This window comes from Stegostoma tigrinum, chromosome 24 (assembly GCF_030684315.1).
Source record: "Stegostoma tigrinum isolate sSteTig4 chromosome 24, sSteTig4.hap1, whole genome shotgun sequence".
NCBI classification, from domain to species: Eukaryota; Metazoa; Chordata; class Chondrichthyes; order Orectolobiformes; family Stegostomatidae; genus Stegostoma; species Stegostoma tigrinum.
This window is the reverse complement of record NC_081377.1, coordinates 45208329-45231829: the sequence shown is the minus strand read 5'-3', so window position 1 is coordinate 45231829 and position 23501 is coordinate 45208329. Positions and strand designations below refer to the sequence as shown.

The 23501-nt window shown below is 39.8% G+C and overlaps 1 protein-coding gene across 1 annotated transcript; it reads left to right on the top strand.

The window, feature by feature from the left end:
• Positions 1-11955: 11955 nt before the first annotated feature.
• Positions 11956-23149, top strand: LOC125464901 (transcription factor SOX-11-like). Its single transcript, XM_048557766.2, has one exon. It carries the CDS (start codon positions 12078-12080, stop codon positions 13107-13109), a length of 1032 nt encoding a protein of 343 aa, XP_048413723.2. The 5' UTR covers positions 11956-12077; the 3' UTR covers positions 13110-23149.
• The last annotated feature ends 352 nt before the right edge of the window (positions 23150-23501 follow it).

Genomic DNA, 23501 nt, shown 5'->3' with positions numbered 1-23501 from the left:
CATTTGACACATTTGATCACCGGCAGAGACTTATTATTCAGCCTGCTAACACTCTACTCACACCATTTGAGTTATCTTTTGATCTCTCTGCCTATCAATTGTCTGTCTGTGTACATCTCTTCACTTCACCTGAATGGCGCTATGCTCTGAAAGCATGTGATTTCAAATAAACCTGATAGACTATTACCTGGTTAACAAAGTGTTGAGCTGGATGAATGCAGCAGGCCAAGCAGCATCTTAGAAACACAAAAGCTGACGTTTCGGACCTCAACCCAGGCCCAAAACGTCAGCTTTTGTGCCCCTAAGATGCTGCTTGCCCTGCTGCATTCATCCAGCTCCACACTTTGTTATCTCGGATTCTCCAGCATCTGCAGTTCCCATTATCTTTGAGACTATTACCTGGTGTCGTGTGACTTCTAACTATGCAAATGTGACAACTACATGATGAGTCAACAGCTTACAAGACAAACACATTGAATATGTGTCGACCAGATGACTGTGTCTCAATGTATAAGGGGAATAGTCCTCATTCCAGTCAAACAAGGCTTTGGCCAATCATTGGCAGTTTCCATGCTCTGTCACCTAATCTTTGTTAAGGGTATTAGCCATGGCCTGTTTTGCAGTTTGAGTCTAACCAGTTTATGGATCACAAGCACTTCACTCAGGCTGCTAAGGAGACATTGGCCTGGGGATGGGTCTGGTTTTCAGGAATAAAAAAGGTAAAGGGAGAGATCGATTATGATGCAGGTGGTTAGAAGAGCTGTTGTGGTAGGTGCAGGAACAGGACACTCAGCGAGTTGTCCCAAGTGAGAGGGCAGAAAGGCTTTGTCATTTCACAGGGTGGATGGGTGAGTGCAGTTCAAGGACGAAGCGGCATACAACTGTGAGAATGACAGACTGTGGGATGGCTGGGATGTGTGTGGAGTAGCAGAAATAAGAGTTACTGTGAGGTAACAGAGCACAGCAGCTGGTCTTTACATTTGGCTGACTGTTTCTGATTGGATACTGATTGTGGATGATCAGCCATGATCCTAATGAATGGCGGTGCTGGCTCGAAGGGCCGAATGGCCTACACCTGCACCTATTGTCTATTGTCTTCTTCTGAGTACAAAAGCTGCACTGGCCCAGTTAGTTACCTGTTACCGGGCCAGCAGTGTTTGGTGTTGTGATCACCATTGGTGGTCTTAGAGTGGAGAGCATACTCTCCAACACCCCATCCATCAAGATCTCAAGATTCCTACCCATGAACCAGGATGCCAACTTCCCCTATTTCTGTAGTCTCCTTTTGGATTGTGAATGAGGAACACATTTGGAATGGTAGTTCCTGGTTTGCAGCGTTTGGAGTGGTGGGCAGCTGGGGTTTACATATAGCGCCTGCAGTGTGAACCCCACCAGATCCCATCACCAACGTGAACTCCAGCCTCTGATGAGCACATGGTTGAATGACCAGGTCATCTGTGTGGCTGTGTCCATAGCTAATGTGGAGAGCATCAGAAAATTAGCTGAGGACTGGCACCAAGGCTCATAAAGACAAATATTTCCAGAGAGTGAGACTTTGCCAAAATATGGGAAGCTTCAGCCTGTGTTTGGCATGTATTGAGTTAATCTGTTTCAGTCACAATGATTTTCTGATTTCTTTTTATAAAGGTGGCAGTGATAGTTTAAAACGGGTTGCTGTACAAATCAAAAACTTTCCTGAAGATTAAATGAGACTAATTATTAAAAACATTGTTCATCAAATTGCAAGTAAATGACTTGGAGCGTGGAAGGCCAATTTTGAAATTATTTCCCAGTCACTAATACTGAAATTAATTCTGCATGGATTAACAAGGATACTCCCAGACATTATATTTCTAAATAATAGGGAAAGATTTAATGATAGACAGTAGAAATATGTTTTGCATTATCAGACTAATCATCTGCAATTAATCATGACCAATAGAGTCAAAGGTATATTTAGTAAGGTCCTAACAACTTTGTTGTACTACAAGACCAAATTGGAAAATTACAATATAAATATATGCTGTGGGGTGCAGGACCAGAGAGGACAAAGGTGAAAGCACTCAGATTTTTGAAGAAGCAGGCCAAGGTTAGAAGCTGTTGCAATGGAATCTTGGGTGTGTTAATAAAGGTACAGTGTGTGATAGGAATATAAGAACTGGGAGCGGGGGTAAGCCATCTGGTCCTTTGGACTCAGCTCCACTTACCTGCCTGCTCAGTATAAACCTTAATTCCTTTACTGTTCAAAAATTTATCTTTGCCTTAAAAAATTCAATGAGGTAGCCTCAACTGCTTCACCGAGCAAGGAATTCCACAGATTTATAACTCTGGGTGAAGAAGTTCCATCTCAACTCATTCCTAAGCCTGGTCCCCCTTATTTTGAGATTGTGTCCCCTAGTTCTTGTTTCACTCTTGCCAGTGGAAATCCTGCTTCTGTTTTATCTATTCCCTTCATAATTTTATATGTTTCTATAAGGTCTCCCCTCATTCTTCTAAATTCCAATAACTATAGTCCCAGTCAATCTGTCCTCATAAGCCAACCCTTCCAACTTTGGAATCAACCCATTGAACCTCCTCTGTACCCCTCTCCAGTGCCAATAACATGCAAAGCTTGATTTGGACAAGGTGGAGCATGTGAACAGTACAGGCACAGCACAGCATGAGGCCTCAGGATTGGGGAATGGTGAGTTAATCCCCCAGGCAGTTCTCACCCTGGAACAGCACCTTGCAACACAACAGAGCGATGCGTTTGGCAGAAGAGGGTGCCACTCAGACCCAATAGACAGTCTCTAGCAGTGAAATAAACTACAGAAATTAGAGAGTAGGGATTCCCTGCTCAGTGCAACTCGATAACTCTGTAGGCATGAGTGAATGTGGTGGAGGCTGGACTGCTGGGAGAATGGCAGTGCCTTCTGAGGAGACAGGATGGATGTCTCAGACAGGAGTGAATCTGTAAAGTTCTGTACTACAGAGGACTGTTGAAGCTGGATGGTTAAGTACATTCAAAACTGGCATAGAATTCTTATCTGTAAAGGAATCAAGGGTTATGTGGAAAAGGCAAGAAAGTAGAGTTGAGGATCATCAGATCAGCCGAGGTCTCATGGAATGGTTGATTGAATCAATGGGATGAATAGCCTACATCTGTTCCTGTATGTTATGGTTTAATGAGAATATTGAGCAGGAGGAACCTCACCTTCCATGTAATAAAGCACAGGAGGATCAAGTGCAGCAAAACAGAGAAGATTTAATTGATTCTTGGCTCTAATAGATGAGAGCTGGGTGCAGTGACCACTACTGATTGTAAAACTTGTTGTCGATCCAAATCCAAGCAATCCCTGTTTGTTCGCAGAGGTAGACGCAGCAATTGCTGACAATATGCTTCTTGAAAACAATTGTCAGTGACATCTTTCATCATTTGCTGATTATTGAGAACAGGAAAAGGACCAGCAAGTGGCCAGTTTAGAACTTATCTACTTTCTGTGGACAGGACGCACACGGGGAATTTATCACATCGTGAACTGATGTCAGCGTGTAGTGATGGAACAACATAGCTAGGACGTGACGGCTAATTCTAGAACACAAGTCTTCAGAGCTAGAGTTGAAATGTTTTCTGACCCATTACCCATGTTCTATCTAATGCTATTGGCTATTTTTGATGCAGTGTGGAATGAATTGAATTGACTGAAGACTGCCAACAGTGACGCTGACGATCTCTAGAAGAGGCCAAGATGGTTCATTAATTTGCAACTTCTGGTTGAAGGTGATTGGAAACACTTCAGCCTTGCTTTTTGCACCAGCAGCTGTGCAATGGGTTCTGTCAATAACATGCTTCTATTCAAAGTGCATGAGGTCTGCCCCAGTTAGCCTGGATGAACTGCAAAGCCATTGCATCATTGGGAATTTTTTTTTTGCAATTCTGTCACGAATTTGAAGGATGAAATTTTCCCAATTGTTGTAAATATTGACGAATGAAAATACAAATCAGAGCCATTAGAAATGATTTTTTTGGGGATCACAGGGGAAGTGAAGGAGAAAGATCCAGGCCAGTGATTGCTTTATAACATTTAACAATTGTTTTTGATGAATACCCAAGAAAGATAGTATTTCAAAACGATGTCACAAATATAAATGTGTTACCAACTGCTTTTCCAGGAAAACAATATTTGTTGATCCTGAATAAGTTGTTTTGTTCATGATAAATCAATCTTCACACCTTTTTTGATTCATCCTTTGACCACGATGTTGCTGGCCCCCAATTGTCCTTGAGAAGGTAATACTGGGACAGATACAGTCCATGTGATGTGGGGACACACACACTGCCTTAATACAATGGCTTGATGCAATCAAGGGGCCAGACTGGCTATTTCAGAGGCAGTGAAATATCAACCACATTGCTGTGTTACAGTTTGGAGTAGACTGATTAGTTAACCAGATGGATTTTTACAATAATTCAGTAGTTTAATGGTCACTTTACTGCAACTCATTATTTCATATTTGTTCATTAATTTCAAACTACCCCAGTTTCCACAGTGCACTTTGAACTCATGTCTCCAGAATATTAGCTTACCCTACTGGGGTTCCATTTCAGTCATGTCAGATCTGTCCTCCAAACCATAATTTTATTATGTCTCAAAAACACATAACAGTGCAGATAAACTAGGACTTTGACAGAAGCAGAGTTATTTAGTGCACTAAGACTACCAAATATCCTTTCTGAAATATTCACTCAACTAATTCACCAGATCCCATATAATTACACAAAATTAAACCTGCTCATAGAAAGACCCTAACTTGTGCTTTTTTCAATCAATGAAGTGGCTTGTTATATTTCTCAATATTGATGTACCATGTCCATAATGTAGAGATTTTCTGTAACAAATGCACATCTTCCTGTTTCAACAGAGGGTTCAGATGCATTTCCTCTGATAGTTTCAACAGATGGATGTTCTGTGCTGTATTTTAAATGCAGAACTTACTTAATTGCAATTCTGATTCAGACAAATCTTTCAGGAATGTAAAGTTTCAATAAAGCAATGTTATTTTAACAATATATAATCAGATTTTTGCACATAAATTTTAATTAAAAACAAACTGTGTCATAAAAATAACATTTACCAAGTTGGAGTGCTTCCTGTCTCTGGTGAAGACAGCAACACAGAAGAATGGAAGAATCAAGCAATAGCTTCACTAAACAGTGGATTGTTCATATTATTTTCTGCATCATTTTTGAATTAGCTGCATGAATAAGAAAATGGTGAGTTTCGTATATTATGGTGAAAGTCTTGACTTGCTTTAATTTTTGATGTCGCTATTATCTTGCTCAATATGTTTTCCTATGTCTCATTTTCTTTGATAACCTGATTTAGCTTTCATTTCTTTCTGCATCTCTTAGATTATTTTAAAGTTACGTTTTCAATTCTGTTTCTGGTTTTCTTTGTTTTGTGTTTATTATTTCTCCTGCATGTTTATGTGAGAGCTTCTCTGAAGCCAGATGAGGCTGTTCACAAAGCACAGCTTTAATTAACATTCCTTCCTGTGTGTTCTTTCATTTCTCTCCTTTTTGAGCACTACTCTTTGGTTGTCAAGCATTTTTATAATTTTTCATTTTCTGTTGTTGCTTGACCTTGCAATCTGTGTTTTATATTTTGACCAGCTTTACAGGCTGAAATAGATACCTTTCTCTCCTGAAGACCATGTGATTTTATTCAAGGCCCTGTCTCTTAGTTTTTCTTCCTCCCCATGTAAATGTAAACCACAGGTCACTCACCCTCACAGCCTGCTCTTTAGTTCCATTTTCTAACCCATTCACCAGAGATGAATTTCTTAAATTTATCCTTCACTGACTGTTTGCGGTCTCTAAAGATATTGACACTTTGCCTTGATCCTAACTCCTCATTCAGAAAATTACATTGAACAAACAACAAAACTGATTGCAATTGCTGAATATGAAATTCTTTTACTCACATGAGAAGGTTTCATAACTCACTCATGGCAGAACCATTGAATTAATACAGGCAATTGAAATATGTGGCTTAATTATCTATCAGTGCTGCCCCTCCAGTTCTACACCTGAATTCAAAAAACATTGTTTTTAAAATTAGTATTGCATTATGAGAATAGTAGCAGTGAGAGAATTGGAGCTACATTCTCAAAAGTGTACCAGGGGCTTGGGCCTCTGAGTCATCACAATATGATTTACACTCTGTACAACTCAGTGGACCCATCCAAGGGGGAAGACAGCAGATGTAGTAGAGTTGAAGGAGGAGGAGGAGGAGGAGATTCCCCATCAGGATCCCATTTAATAGGTTGTTTTATGTGAGGTACCATGCCCTAGTTATTAAAAATCCAGTCAAAGTGTCTCCTTCTAGCCTAGAGCAGGCTACTCAAATAGTGAGGGAGTAATTGCACAGGACAGACAGAACCCATTTGTAGTTTATGCCAGATATAAAGCTTATGGGTAAAGAGAGATTTTAGGGACTAGAAGCAGATTGAATATGCTTATAAAGATGGAATATGAACAATATTTCCTAATTGTTAGATGAGGTTTGTAATGCATAAAGCCCATGATTTCATCTTGTATGTTGCAGCTGGAAGAAGGCAAACAAAGAAATGAGAAGAATGCAAATCAATATAATTAAGGAAAGCAGAACACAGAAAAAGGTCTTTTCCATGTTTAGATTCTCAGTTTTATTTAATATGTCAATAATGCAATGGTTAGTATTCTAGGCAGTCTGAAAATTTTTCATGTTTACAATCAAACTTCAACCAGCGGGTAAAAGATGGTGTGTATGTACACCATTGGAATAACTTGACAAAGGTCAGTATCCCATCATCCTTTATTTACATACTCACAGTAACCAGCTGTGACCAGCCACCTCCAAGTCAGATCCTGAAGTGAGGGGGTTCTGATTCTCCTGTTTATATCTGTTTCCTGTGGCTCCCTGATTGGCCCAGGTTAACAATCCCAATCAAGGATCTCATAGACAATGAGATCCACGTGGTTCCAATCACTGCAATCATCACCTAAAACCCAAGGCTGAACTAATCTAAAGTTCTCTAAAGAGTTTACATCGCTTCCTCACTTTCTATCAAATATAAATGTATTTACTTTATTTCATCAAACAAAAAATGTTCAAAATACGTTTTTACAATGTAAGCACTGGTGGCTAAGCCAGTATTTGTTGTTCATTCCTAGCTGCCCTAGAGAAGGTGGTCATGAGCCACCCCTCTAAACCACTGCAGACATGGTATGGGAATGCGCACAGTGCTGTTAGAATGACAGTTCTATAATTTTGAGCCAATGGCAGAGAAAGAATGGCTATATATATTTCCAGGTTGGCGAGGCATCGGACATCGTGGAAAATTTGCAGAAGGTGCTTTTCTCATTCTCATGTTCTCCTCGGTGGTATAGCTTACAGATTTATAATGTGCTGTTCAAGGTGCTTTGTTCAGTTACCTGGAATATAGGTGTAGGTATTCTGTTGTCATGTGTACTTGTGGTGAAAGACTGAATATCTAGGCGCTGAATGTGTTGCCAAACAATTGGACTGCCTTGTCCTGGATGAGATCCCTCTCTATCCATTGATATTATCAGGCCAACTGGGAAAATATATGTTCCAGGAATATCGATTGTCTGCATTTTACGGTGAATGCAAGGAATGAATTCCACTGCAGTCACTGATGTCTAGGTTTGTGTTCAAAATTACCCCAGAATTTGCATTTCAAATTCCAACCTTGCAAATGCAAAGTGACACTGTTGCTCAAATGGGTATCTTATTGGGTCTGTACAGTTAAAAGTCTTAAATTTTCAGGATTGATTACTCATTGCTACACCGTTTCATGGTGATGGTCTAATTGACTGTAGAAAGTTACCAATGCTGACAGTGACTGTCACAAAGGCTCAGGAAAACTGAAAATCACAAAGTAGTTAAGTAGAAATGTGGCTGTTTGAAAATTCTTGATTCTTCATTCTCTCACAATAACAGAACTGTCATCCATAGCTTATTCTGCATCGGTTTAATGAGCAAAAACCCATCCCCTTAAAACAAGTGCAGTTCCATTTTACCCAGAGATGGTTGCAAATAGATTTTAGAGGAAAATAACAAGAAGGAGGTGAGCACAAAAAATCATGACAAATAGAAATTTGAAAGACAATTTGTAGCACATGTGATGCACTTAACTGAAATAATTGTAATTTAATTTTAATCTTTATTATATTGTAAGCACTGATTGCCACTAGTATAATCGAATTGTTATGAAGACATTAAACAGTGGCATACATCCAAAGAACAGTATGATTATGTGGTTTATGCGTACAACTGAAATGATGTTTTGTCTTCCCTCTGGGCCAATCTGTAATTAAACAAAGTACAATAAAAAGATAATTGCACGGAGAAATACCGCATAAACACGAAACTAGAAAGCAACTTTAAATATAACACCAAACTTTTCAGATTCTATGAAGGGATGACCAGTGTTTCTGCTATTTTTCAATTGGACTCATTCCTCAGCAATGACCCCAAACCTGCAGAAATCAATCTAATTTGTTCACAGCCCATTTCTCAGTGTCAGCGGCCTGATTTTTATAATCCAATAGCATTTTTTTAAAATCCTGCTGCCAATTTTCTTCTTGCAATGGTCCTCTATCAGCGTTGGCTCAGTTGTTAGCACTTTCACCTCTGAGTCATAACGTTTCAGGTCCTATTGCTGGGTTTCAGTGGAAAAATCAGGTCTGACCCTCCCAGTGCAGTTGCTGAGAGAATTCTACACTGTTGGATATGTCACCTTTTGAATGAGAAGTAAAACTGAGGCCTTGGCTGCACTCACAGTGGAAGTAAAGGATCCTAAAGGTGTTATTTCAAAGAAAAGCAAGGGAATTATTCCTGGCCAACATTTATCCTGCGATCAACATCACAGCAACAGATGGTCTGGTCATTATCAAACCATCATTTGTGGGAGCTTGCTGTGTAGACATTGGGATGTGTGATTTCCCACATTTAGAGCAGTGATTACACATCAAACATGTTGCATCAAATGCAAAGAGTTTTGGTTTGTCGTCAGGTTGGGAGGGATGAAATATAAGGTAAGAGTTCCTTTTTTCTCATACCCCTCATTAAACACATGCCTTAATTACTGAGGCAGCCAATCACCAGTGAGCTCATCCTCTGCAGATTTATAAAAAAAGTAAAACTTCTCACAGTTCTCAGAAATTTGCTGCTTAAGGATATTGGACTATGATATGTTTCGTACATCCCCAAAGAAATAAAGTAACGAAACGGAGCAGTCGTGAAATAGATGACTGACTAAACATCTTCTGCGACTTCCACTGTTTGTTTACCTGTGTATGGAGCAACTTGAGGTCATGTTTCGACCTGAATGTTGTATTATAAATTCAAACTGTTGTTATTGTTGTAGACTACACATGAGCAACATCACGAAAAATTAATGAAATGATCTTCTATCTGTGGGTTGATATTTACCCCTGATGATGTGGGTCTGCAAATTCGATGTATTCTCATCAGATTTCAGTTTTTAAAACTACCCAAAGCATCAAATTCAACTGATCAGCCCTCTCCTCAGAAGACAGAGGGGACTTCGGGGAGCAACCTCACACTTGCACAATTAAATTTTGGTTGATCTGCAAGCAATTTTGTTTTTAACAAATGATAACAATCCCTTTCTGTTGGCAACAGCAAGTAAGTAATAAGAACGTACTCCGTTCTGCGGAAGTCCGTGCACAATGCTTCTATTCACTTATTGCTAATCGATCATATAACTTGTTGGTTTACATTTAGTTTCTGTATTAGGCATCAAAAGAACAGACGGCAGATTGACATCCAACAGAAACTTTGAGAAGGACACATGACTCATTAGTTTGACCTTTGTACAAGTTGGAAGTACTAAAGACATCCAAAATGGAGTAGAGATAGGGAATCCGGCCAAAAGCATAATTTATTTTAATCTAATAAGGGATAGTTAAGTTTACACCTGAAAATGGGACAGGGTTGCAGCATTCACAGAAACTGCAATGTCTTTTTTTTCTGCACTTACTCTTTAATACGTGTTGACAATTTTGAGGTGCAAACACAGCGATGCCTGTATTGTTCCCCTACGTTGGGATTGGGTTGATGCGTTAGAAACTGTTGCAGTCCAGTACTGCTTAAAATCTCAGCGAGATCTGAGCCTGTTCCACTCTTCAATGAAATCATAGCTAATCAGCGACCTCTCTGTATATATCTAACTCTGCCTCACATCCCCTGATAACTTTGGTGAACAGAAATCTATCAAGATCGGATTTGAAATTAATAATTGATCTTGCATTAATTGTTGTTTGCAGACATGAGTTTCAAATTTCTACTGATTTGAATATTGGGATGCCCTCAGTTTCTGCTGTGTGTCATAGTCATGTGTCATGGAACATAAGGCCAGGTCTTTTCTTCAGTTCAAATTCAGTAAGACCCTTATGTAGCAACAGAGTTGTTGCAGCAGCATTTCAGTCTAAACCGAAAGATTTATACTCAGACCCATTTGCACCATCTCAGATGTCAGTATAACTTTGGCACTAGCTGTCCTGACCTAGAGTCTTGTTTTCTCACGGGACGGGAAGGAAGCATTGCCCATAGCTGGGAGTCCCTGTTTTCCACATTAGTGGTCGTGTAATCAATGACCAGGGCATTCAGGGCTCAACTATGTTTCAAGCTATCCCTTTGGAGCTTTAAAGGGATGCCTGGTTGCACAGCCGAGGGAACTCTGTTGTGCAGTCTTCTGAAATCAGATAAAATCTCCAAACGGTCCAACATGGATCAGTGCTAACCACTCCAGTGCTGTAGGGGTTGGCGATTTTAAAGAAGTTTGAAATAACTGTTTCCTGAAAGACCTGGTTTACTTTTGAATTCTGATTGCAAATCTCTCGAAGTGGACAGCCCTAATGTGAGAACACAGTTGGTGAATATAGACAAGTCACTCAATATAACAAAGTGTGGAGCTGGATGAACACAGCAGGCCAAGCATCTCTCTGATGAAGGGTCTAGGCCCGAAACGTCAGCTTTTGTGCTCCTGAGATGCTGCTTGGCCTGCTGTGTTCATCCAGCTCCACACTTTTGTTATCTTGGATTCTCCAGCATCTGCAGTTCCCATTATCACTAATACAAGTCACTCGATATGAAGGGTTTCGTAACTAATTATTTCTAAAGATCAATTTTGTCCAAAATCTGCAGCATTCCAGTAGGGCTGATCGTTTATCAGATGGGATTTTAGACTAAAATCCCGTCCATCTTTACAGGCGCATCAATGAGATCCCATGGTACCATTTCGATAAAGACCATATGAGTATTCAACGATGTGCCGGGATCATCATTGATCCCGCGAGTAACATCACACACAAAAAATTCACAAGACCACGACTCCTTTGCCCATTTTTGGATCTTGCTGTGAGACCACTGGCTGCCCTATTCCCTTCATTTCGCATCTCACTATACTGTACTTCGAAGGTATTTCGTTGTTATTAGAGCGCTTTGGGATGGCCCAAAATCGTGGGAAGCGTTATCTAAATGCAAACCTTACTTAGCTTGAAATATGTGTAACACTGGTCGTGCCAAACTCAGATTGACGGGGCAACCCTGTGTCACCAGAGGATACCGAGTGCCCCCTTTCCATCCCTCCCTGGTCCAGCCGCAAGGCTCAAAGCCAAGTTGTCCATTTCCCACAAATGGCCCATTCATTGATGGGAGTCCTTCAGAGCCGCAGCGCGGATTGGCTGCGCCTGGCGGTGATGTCATGGGGAACCTGTCCGGAGCCCCGCCCCGACGCCGTGATTGGTGCGAAGGCGGGTTCTGATTGGTTGGGATGGAGGTCGATCAGAGGCAGGTTCCTCCCTCCCAGCTCCCAGTCCCGAGTGGAGCCTGAAGCTGCAGCAGAGATTGCTGAGGGAGGGGAGAGGGGGTGGTGGGAGGAGGGGTGGGGGAGCTGGGGGAGAGAATGAGGCTGTGAGTGGCTGGACTTGTTGTTGCTGCAGGAGAGGGACCCGCATTCTTCAGCATCAAAAGTTGCAGGGTTCTCTTCTCTGGCCTTTCTGAAACATGGTGCAGCAAAGTAAGGCTGCGGACACTCCGAGCGGCGCGTCCAGGGAAGCGGCAGACAGCGGCATCAGTGACATGAGTGCAGCTTCCAGCCCGAATCCCGGCTTCTCCCCGGCTCCTTCTGCCGAATCTCTCTGGGCCAGCGGCTCTGCCAAAGGAGAGGAGGAGGCGAGCTGCAACCCCGACTGGTGCAAAACCCCGAGCGGGCACATCAAGAGGCCCATGAACGCCTTCATGGTGTGGTCCCAGATCGAGAGGAAAAAGATCATGGAGCAAGTGCCGGACATGCACAACGCCGAGATCTCCAAGCGCCTGGGCAAGAAGTGGAAAATGCTGAAGGAGACCGAGAAGAGCCCGTTCATCCGAGAGGCAGAGCGCCTGAGGCTCAAGCATATGGCGGATTACCCCGATTACAAATACAGACCCAGGAAGAAGGTGAGGGCTGAGGCTGGAGCAGGAGTGGACGACAAGAGCTGCCGGAAGGAGACCAAGTCCTTCAAGAAACACAGCCGCCCCCAGAAGGGCAAGCTGCACCTGGAAAGGTCCAAAGCGAAGAAAGCGAAGATGGTGCGGGCGGCGGCCGTGGCGGCGGCGGCTGCGGCGGACTCTCAGTCGGAATCGGAGCCGGAGCTGGATGCGGATTGCCAGGAGAGTGAGGGTTCAGGGGCTGAGCTCTCAGCTTGTTACGGCAGGGACACCAGGCTGCCTTCCCCCGACCCGAAGCGGGCAGCTCAGCTGACGGCGGCCGTCTCGCTGTCCAGCCGTTCGGCCCCGGGCAGACCCCCGGAGGAGTCCGACCACGAGCTCCTACTCTTCGACTTGAGCTTGAATGTGGCGGCGGGAGCCGAGCTGTTGGAGGCGAGTGCGACCGGAGCTGGAGGCGGCGGCTTGGTATTGGACAAGGACATGGAGCCGCTGACCAGCGGCTGCAGCCCCGTCTCTCACTTCGAGTTCCCCGATTACGGGACCCCGGAGGTGCGGAAAATGATCTCAGGAGACTGGCTGGAGATTGAGTCCAACATTTCATATTAAGAAGGGCCGAAGGCACGGCGTCTCCCAGCGCTGAGGGATACTGGAGATTTACAAGGGACCGACTCACTCGAATATATTGGATGCAAATCTTAGCTTGAGGGGGTTCCCTCCCCCTTTATCTAATCAACCCTTCCTCCGGCAAGTGGAGTCCCATCTTTTCAGGGTGCTTTAGAGAAAGCGGCTATCCGCCGATTGATAAAGAGCACAATTAGTTACGGTAGTAAAGAATTTCTTAATTTTAGAGATTGACTAAAACAAAAGGGAGACGCATATGATTGAATGTGATGGGGAAGGGGATGGGAGGTAAAATCCCAATTTGGACTCTGAAGGGGGTAGGGATAACTAAATCCGTCTCATGCGGGGGGGTGGGGAGAGAGAGTGGAGGGAATCAGAAATAAAAAGTTCTTAAAAGGAAAGAAGTGAAAATGACCCAGAAATGTTCGTTCCACGCTGAACTGGAAAAATATGTGTAGGGTAACAAGGTTACAGCAGTAGTATCATGTGGTTTGTGGTGATTATGGAAAAGAGCGATCATCCTTTCATTGTGGTTCTAGTTTTACGAGTTAGTGTCATGTTGGTGATTTTTAGCCCGTTTCCGCTACAATTTAGGTTCATTTCGGAGCGCCCTCAATCCAGATCAGATGTGAATTTACATTGGGGAAGGGGAGAGTTGAGGGGGTTTATAGTATTGGCCTTGCCGTTAGCCTGTTTTAGAAAGAAACTAATAAAGTATTGATTATAAACTGATTTTTTTTCTTATGTATTGAGGCGAGCTGGTTACAAAATGAAAAATGTGCAGGATTTGCTACCTTCACTGATACAAGCAGAAAGGGTTCGTTTTAAAATGTGTCTAAACGGTTTGCGGATTTACAAGGAGGAGGCTGGGTTAGTAAGGAGATTACAATATGGATACAATTAATGTGGAACTTTTAGTGAAAATGTAGATGAAGTTGAGGAAGAAATAGAGTTTTATTGTGCCAATTTATTACAGTGTATCTATTATGACAGGGACGATTCTGAAGAAATTAATATGTTGTGGTGTTTCAGTACCTCAGTAAATCTTAGTGGTATTCTTTGATAGAGCAGATTGTGATTGTCAGGGAGCTGAACGGTACACAACATAGCTTTCTGTATTCGTTTAAAGACGAACATTAGGGATCATATGTACTGTAGTCGGCAGCTCGTCTCAATGGGCTTTAGATCATTTGTACAAAACTACTGTGAATTTGAAACCGTATGATTAGTCTCAGCTTTTTACCGCTCAGGACTATAGAATTCAGAGAATAAGGGGTGCTACCTTCGGGGTTTCTCTGAGATTTTTAAGGTTCGGTGTGCTTTCGAGGCATTGCTGCCGAACGCTATAGCATTCCCTCAGGATCTTGTCGCGTCTGACTCCTCTGTCGGCCGTCAGGCATTTGTCTTGGATTCTAAATTAAAGGTTTACAGAGAGGTCTTACGAAAGGAAGTCTAATTTCCTACATTATGCACAGTCTAAAATCCAGTACAGTTTTTGTGGTACTGAAAATGCTCATTACCCAGCATACTGCACACGTTAAATCCTTTCTTTGTAAGCATTGTGCTGAAGTTTTCTTTCTGTAGAACCGTCGATCAGAAAGGGAGGGGCATTTTTTCTTTCGTATAAAATCGATACAGCACAATCGAATGAACCATGAAAGCAGCAAAAATAATATTCCCTTTTCAGTGGCCTGTGTGAGGTCGATTTTAATATCAAACTGGAAAAAAGTACACGTGTATTTGCTAGCTTGCCATGAGAATCAATTAGAGCCCCGTACATCAATTCAGAATTTAAAAAAAAGATTCTTAATCTTGAATTAGTTGTAAACTGTTTAAAATTGACGCGAAATACTGACATAAAAAGCTTTGAATTGTTTTCTAAGCATTTTAAGACTTGGCCCATTATAAAAGGAATATTGTTTCTGCTGTTTGCCAGCTTAGCAATGCTGCACCATGGATCTGTTAACATTGGTGCCATTTCATTCATTTGTTGTGCATGCTCAGCACGCGTTGTATCATAGGGTTTTCTTCCGACAAGGAAATGAATGGCAGTGGGAAGCTGAGCGCCACGATACTGTAAATTGGACCTTTTGCCACAGTCTGGTACAATGTCAGCCTCCATGCAAATGACATAAAAAAAACCAGCAGTACCAGCAACCGCTCAATCTGGAGTCAAATGCCCCAGTGGAAGATCATTTTCCATTCTTAAAGAAATCTGCAGTAGTAGATCTGAAAAATATCCTGTCTTGTTTAAAAAATATCAACAGATTGTCATTTGGTTAATTGTTGTAGCAAACTGACCTTTTTTTGACAACTGAACAATTCAATTGTTCCAATGCAATATTTGCAAGTTTGTCTCAGTATTTTGAAGATTACTGCTCATAGGGCAATATGATAAAAAGTATCAAGCCTCAAGGAAGCAATATCAACATTGAAGTGTAGTACCATTGCAATAATTCCCAACTTTTCACCCATTATCAAATTAAATTCTTTCTTCAAATTATAACAAATAATTAACTACTCAAAGGGTGAAAAGTTGAGATTTATTGCAACATCATTCTGATTCTATGTACAATGGCCATCCATCCAGTGGTCTCCATGTAGCAGTGTCACATTGTACCAGCATGTGTGAGTCAAAAGGTTGCATTGAACTGCATTTTATGTTAATCGGTTAGAACTCTATCCAAAGACCAGCGCATCATTCCTCAAACTGGCCTAAAATGGGACCATGCTCATTAATTTCAGGAAAAAAAAGCCTTTATATTGTGAATTTTCTGATGTGATTTTATTTTCAATCCAAAAATTTCTGATACCAGCAATTTTTAGTTAATTAGTTGATTCTGTGTGGATTTTAATTTATTTTTGCAGGGTGTGCTTGTTTTAACTGCATGCATGTGTATAAGTATGTATAAAAATATGGTCACACATGTACATGTGTACCAGTGTACGTAGGTATATTTATACATTATAGATTGACTGTTTAGACTTATTTTAAAAAGAAAGAAATTTGTGATAGATTAAAACTAGTACCTTTTTAACTAGCCTACATGTGCTCCATGGCCAAAATTATTCAAAGGTTCAGGGGAACTATATAGCCCGGAGGATCAAAAGGTCACTCTGGGGGGTCCCTACTGCAAAAGATATAGGCTGCTATCCTAAGTAGGGAAAATATTAAAGGTTGCCTCTCAATTCTGATAGAAGAGTTGGCTATATTAAGTGATGCTAGGTTTAGGCAAAGCCTCTGTGTAAGAAAGAGCCTGTTTTAGACTGTTGCAGCAAATGGCATTATTTCAAAACTTCCTCCCCCTTTTCCTCGCACAATCTGTGGAATTTATTTTGAATACCTACAACCTTTTGCATTAGGTAAATGCATTGTGGATGCAGCAGAAATCTTCCATGATGACTTTGTTTGTTGTGATTGCTACTTCAAAAGTCTGTCTGTTCAGATTCTGCACTCAGACATTCTCCAAGTATAACATTTCTGCAACATGTCAGTTTGTGTGAAAGTTACACCAGTTGTTAGTTGTTAGAATGTTCAGTGGAGAAATAAAAATATTACCTATGTAATAGATACTACAAACCTTGGGCATGTGACTTGCACAAATGCAATGACCTCGCCTGATTAAACTTTACTTTTTACATTTGATGGATAAAATTAATTCAGTGTCATCGTACGCAATTTAGATACTTAGTTGATTTTGGACGATTTTGTATTAGCTGCCAGAGCATCTCTGTAAGAATTAAAACACAGAAAAGGGGTGTATTTTAAGATAGATCCCAAATAGCTTCACAATTGACAGATACAGAACTTTGTTTCACAAATTGAAAAAGATTTAGAATATGTGATGAATTCTAATATTTTTATTCTGAAGGATAGGTGGTAATTTTAATTTTTGGTAATTGCTACAAAAGAGGGGATATGGGATTGTTGCTGTTACGAACTACTCCTGATTCTAGCTGAAACTAAAATCATGGAGGTGTGGCTAACTGATATCATCTCATTTACACTATTGCTAAAAGATTGGCCCCCACCCCATTTACTTTCAGAGAACTACCAAACCTAAATGGCCTCTTTCTGTGCTGAAAATTCAAGATTTCTAAACACCAGATGTGATCCAGATTTGCCTCAAATTACCCCTGATTAGAAGGTAGGTTTATGAACAGTCCCTTAGCTTAGCAAATGGGAATATTGAATCCCATTTAAAATAACTTATAATTATAAAGCTCATGTGTAGACCAGTTGAAATAGATGCTATTGAAAGAAGTGATATGTACAAAAACGTGGTAAAATATAAGTGAAATGCCACGAAAAATACTAGAAATGCTGTCATGATTAACAAATATCTTTGGAAAATAATAGAAGTTCAAGTTTTAGTTGTGGTTTATTCTTGGTATGATTGCTCCATGTGGGTTGTATTGCAAAATATTTACATTTGTTACTCTTAGAAACTTTTAACATGAGACTGTGTGTGATATCTGCAATGGCAGACATTGCCAATGATCCCCATGGACTCTTGAATGCTATGGTGCAACTATGTTGGCTTCTTTTTCTGACACAGTGACGTAATTGTAGACAGAGGCATTCTGTTGCTAGCTCTTCCTGTACTAGAGACATTAGGCTGAAACTGTGAAGAATATGTTTTTTGACAAGATGTTCTTGCCCATAAGAGGCACTGAGAACACAATGATTCTTTACGTGTGTAGGCACATCCCACAAAATAAAAACCTCATTTTCTGTTTAGTAGCTGAAGGATGTTTTAATGCTGCAGTACTGGCTCTATCGCCACTGATGGCCAGTTTTTGGTCTTAAGGAAGCCTATGTCACCCCAAATGCCTAAAATTATAAGGAATGTGCATGGATTTAGTGGGTTTTGCAAAAGAAAGTCACTAAAAGGCTTTATTGTTCTGTATTTATTAAAAACCTGAGTGCCAGTACAATGCCATTTTTTTTCTGTCTGCCATCACAGGGTTCAAATTTAGCTGCCTGTTTTAAGTGGCACAAATTTATGCCAAACTGCATTGTGCGAGCAAATGTAAACTAAATTCAATGAAACTGTCAATCAGTCACCATGGAGACTGGACCAAATAGGTGATACCACTGATATTACTGAAGGTAAGGATCTTGATTCCAAAAATACCATTTCAATATCAGTAGTCAGATATAATCTTCCTATTGACGAATACTGGTGTGTCAAAGCTTATTGTCGCTCATACCGCATTGAGTTTGGCAATAATACAGACGGAATGAGTTTATTCATTCAATTAGACTCGATAAATTTAGAAAATGATGTGATTGGATTAGAATTTTCAATAACACAGGTAACCTGTGTCACATCCTATTTCACTGTGCCTGTGACAAGAGCGAAATTTCTCAGTTGATTGTTATCTGTAACAGACTCAAAATTGCAAATATATAATGGAATACAGTCTCTTGACCCAGTTAGGACTTTGGTGAAGGGCCATTGCTACCTACTAAGAATCATGTTATAGATTTTTCTAATCCACCTGTTCAGACAGGCAGGTTAATTTTGCACCTCTGCAGCAGGTGGAATTTGAACCCTGATCTTTTGGCCCAGAGCTCGGGGCATCAGCTCCACCACCAGAGTCCTGCTTAGAACCATTGCCTAAATTCCAGGACTGTTCATCTCCGTCTGATCTTATAGCCTCCCTGGATTGGTTCCTTTTGTTTTCAGCTCTGGTAAAGTATCTTGACAGCTGTTGTGTCAAGCACCGATGCTCCTTTATAAAATGCTACCTCAAATCAGAAATTGGAATGGGCATTAATGTGAAGTGGTTGGTTCTTTGAGCCATCTGTTTGGGTCAGTAAAATATTTCTCTGAAGTTGGCCATATGGTAAATGAACATTGTGCTGATATTTTAATAGGATAATTTCCAAGCTAAACTTATTCAAATTTACTTACATTATGAAATCATGATAAATTTGCTGTCGACCAGTGTTTCAAATAATACTAAATGTGTTGTATAAAGCAGAAGGAACCTTTGTCACGTTGCCTTTTCTGATAAATATACAAGTAGATGAGCCAGTGGTATTAATGAAGGGCCGTGTCAAAGATCTTCTACCTATTTACCACTAATGAGGAAAGTATCCAGATACAGATGACATGATGGAAAGGCCTAAGTGACTTATAAAATTAATCATTTTCACTCACAGCCAAATTGACAATAGTATTTGCAATTCTGTGAATTGACTCAGTAGATAACGTCTCGGTAACAGTGTAGTTTCTGCAAATTGCCCCAGTTTACCAGTGGCATTGTTCTACATCCTGGTATCAAGGCCACTGCAATTTTGCGCATAATGGCTATGTTTGAAGGTTCAAGTTATTTTTTACCAATGTTGAAAGAATAATGTTCGATGTAGTGACTTTGGCCATATTTGTACTGGGGTGCCTAATCCAAGTGAAGGGTAATTTTGACATGAGGCTGCATAAGACAGGTAGTAACTTGAGCAAGGTGACCTGAACAGACAAGTTAATTTAGCTGCTTCTTTGTCTCATGAAGCAGCACCAATCCCATAAAGTTCAACCAGTAAAACACCCAGCCTTTTTTGTGGCTGGCACTTGTAGTTAATGTGCCTTACTGGCAAAAGAAGGAGGCTTCCAACCCTTGGCATTCATTATCCATAATGTTGACGACAAGATTTTATATGTTTACAGGGTCCATCATGATCCTAAAGCAGGTGACACATTTTAAGATAAACCAAAATAATCAGGGCACGTTCCAACATGGCAATAAGACATGCAAAATATTTTCACTAGATATCTGTCGTCACAGATTGCCTCATTATAGATACTTACCTAGAAGACACAAGCCTCCTATTTTTGTCAATAAGCTTTATTTGTGTGCATTTATGGGTTGCTTACTGTTAAATTCAAACCCTGCAATAGACTGTTAAACCTCTTCTCAGCTCAGAACTTAAACACAACAGACCTCAGACTGTTTTCTAGACTTTCTATTTTCATTAATAATTTTCTACAGTAATGTGTAGCAGTACATAGAAAAACTATTGGAGTTTTGCTCCGTTCCTCTGTCTTATACTGAGAATGTAACATTCCTGATCTACTTGTCAAAATAAGGATGCAATCGTTATAAAAAAATCTGTATTTAATACATTGTGGTGTGTAACTGATTATTATCATCATTTTGAACATTACTAAATTTCTAATTCCTTGTGTTTTCTCGTTCAGGGAATTCTAGGCAAAGGAGAAATGTTCATTGCCCAAAAAATGGATGGCAACATCAAAGGGGCCAGTCCCCATTAAGCCATCAGAAATAGCTCAGATAATTTTACATCCAAATTGTACAATGGATGTGGTGGCTAATATGATAATCTATTTAGCTGCTAGATATTTGTAGCTATCTTGGGCAGTTGAAATATTAAAAAGACTTTCCTTTATTTTGCTGCATTGATTTGTCACAATTTTTAATGTTGCGATGATGTCAATATTTTGGATGTCATGGTATCATGATATATTGGGATGTGTAAACCCATAATAACTTTGAAAACTTTATTTTGTCTTTATTATGATGGTTACAAACCATGATGGTTGGAAGATGGGTCTGATGAAACCCTGAAAATATGAGAGATTAAATACAGAATGAATGGTGATCTGACACAGTATTACAACAGCTAACACTTTGCTTACCATCAAGACAATTCACAATAATTGTCCTCCAAAATTGTTAGACAGTGAACACAATCAGTGCATTTTTACAGTAAGGTCTGCCTAGTCAACATGTATTGTGGTAGGCATTTTTGACAAGCAGTACAGATACTAGATGGGCCAGCATCCCAGCCATTTTGACATATTCTGTTAAATCCCAACCATTTTAAGATGCTCAGTGAACTGTAAGTGAAAAGTGTGACATGCAGCTTGACTGAATCCTTCACAACAGATTGTGAGCATGCAAATTAAGTAATGATTTATTAACACTGTCAAAAGAATTATTTCCATTGAAACTGTAAGATGTTAGAAATATTCTTCCTCCTCGTTTTCTGTCCCTGTTTGGTATTTCTGCATCGTATGCCGTTCTTATGGTAGTCAATGCTAATGGATTAATTTCTCCATGAATTTATTCAATGCTCCTGGATAGTTAGAGAACAGAAGGTGTAACTGAAGTGAAGTGAGACAACTGGAAGTCTTTTTCCACTGGAGAAAGAGAAAGCAAAAAGAAAATCCTGATGCTCAAATTCTGATCAATTGTCTAAATTTTTAACCAGCCAAGGAACTAAATGATTCATCTAAATTATGAGATTCTTGAGACTTCTAATGAAAACAAATCACTTTAAAATTTCTGAGCGATATAGTTATTATACAGTTTTTTTCTGAACACTTGAGAAACAAGTGAAATAAAAACTTTGTGTGAAGGTCTTGAAGTCCCAGCTCCTTGTTTACTGCAATAGTTTTTTTTAAGATTCTGACTTATAAATGTTATCTCCTCCTCTCCTGAGGGCATGGATTTCATGCTGTGGTAGAGCTCCATGTGCACCAGTGTTCTCAGTGTATTGCTTTGTGATGGTTAATTGTGGAGATGGCCATCTTTTGTGGCTGAGTGTTGGAGGTGAAGGATGGTAATTTATTCATATTTCAGGGTCTCAAACCCTCACTTGTCCTTGGTTAGAGTTAGTTCATTGGGAATACAGGCTGTTTTTCTTTGCCGTCAAAAATTGGGGGTGGGGAACCATGACTGATCAGATAACTTGGTCGATGGAAAATTTTGCTGAATTGTCAGAGATCATGCTTTTAGTTTATTCTAGATCATTGAGTTTTTTTTATCCTGTCTTATTGGCTGTATTTTCTAAACCATATCATTACAGAGCAGAGCATTAATTTTACAAACTATCTAAAGTAGTTTATATAGATAGAATATTGAACAATAACTGCAAGAGAACTGCTGTTGGTCATTATCATTTAGTTCCGTCATCCTTCTTTTTGCAAGCAGATCAATTTTCAAACATCACAGCCTCATCAAGTGAACCAAGTGGTGTAAGACAAAGAACGCATTGAGAAGTGAGACTGAAATTAAACAGTGAAAACAATTTTTTTAACTAAATTATAAATAAAGTCAGAACTGCTAAGCCACTTATTGGAAGGTCAAAAGATAAAGGTTACAGATCTGTCAGTGGATGAGAGATTAGCCAGTGAATTCTTAACACAATCATGTGAAATTCTTTGCTTTTTTTAAATAAAAGCCATTAGCTTCCATTGGAATAATGGACAAATCAATACACTGCAGAAACGTTAAATGTTCCTCTCTAATATTGGAAACATTTGTGTTTACCACTTTAGGATACAAGCCACAAATTAGTTCTAGCATTCTAATAGATTGCTCCATAGTACAAAGGTCCATGGTATAAGTTTAAATTGTCAGGCCATAGGATATTGTCCTATTCCACACTATTAGACCATGTCCATAAATAGTGATAGTATAACTCATCATGGGAAGAAAGGTAGGCAAAATTCTCAAATACTTGCATAGTCTCCAATTAAAACATGGCATTTATATATCTGCTTTTTATTAACAGCCATGACCTGGATCTAATGCTCCTCCACGAGCAAGTATCTTTTAATCACTAAAATTTGATAAAACAATATCCAGAAATTCTCCATATTACATAAAGGCACTTAGTGGCAAGATGATGTAAGCCATGTTTTATCTATGATTTGAAAATGGTTCCATCCCAATACATCAATGTAACACAACTGGAATAGTATTCTGCAATGGTGCATCATTCTCAACTACTAACTACATTTTTAAGATCCTTTCTGATATAGTTTTGATTTTAGGGAATAGGAGTTAATACTTCAAAATGACACAGATGGATCTGCCTGACATTGAAATGTTTGTATAAAAGATTTTTATGTGTACAGTGTAGACGTCCTTGTATGTTTAGAGGGAAAGTGTTGGTGTACTGAGTTATATTGATGTGTTCATAATTTATTTTGTGCCATAATAGATTTTTAAAAAATTTGTAGCAGATATACGATTGAACTGTTATTGAATTTTAAGCCTTTTGTTTGACTTTGAATATCTTTAATAAAATACTAAAAAAAATTGCTGAGTCCTTTGAAAAGTAAATGTGCCATATTTTTATACATGTATGCATTATAGATATAAAATATATGCTCAAGCTATTTCCAAGAAAGAGGTAAAAAGCATTTGGCTTCAATGAGAATTGTTCCTCGGTCCAAAAACTTAAAACCACAAAATGCCGTTCACTGGCAGAAAGCCATGTGCAAGCCTTTAGTACAGTCTGGAAAATTTATACAGAGGGTTAATACCTTGCCCGCTGGTGAGTGAGGGCTAGGCTAACATCTAATCAGGGAGGGGTGTAGTTGGTGGGATCCCTGCTGCCTG

What these genes read in the sequence shown, in the direction of transcription:
- LOC125464901 (XM_048557766.2), top strand. Translation starts at nt 12,078, where the DNA reads ATGGTGCAGCAAAGTAAGGCTGCGGACACTCCGAGCGGCGCGTCCAGG.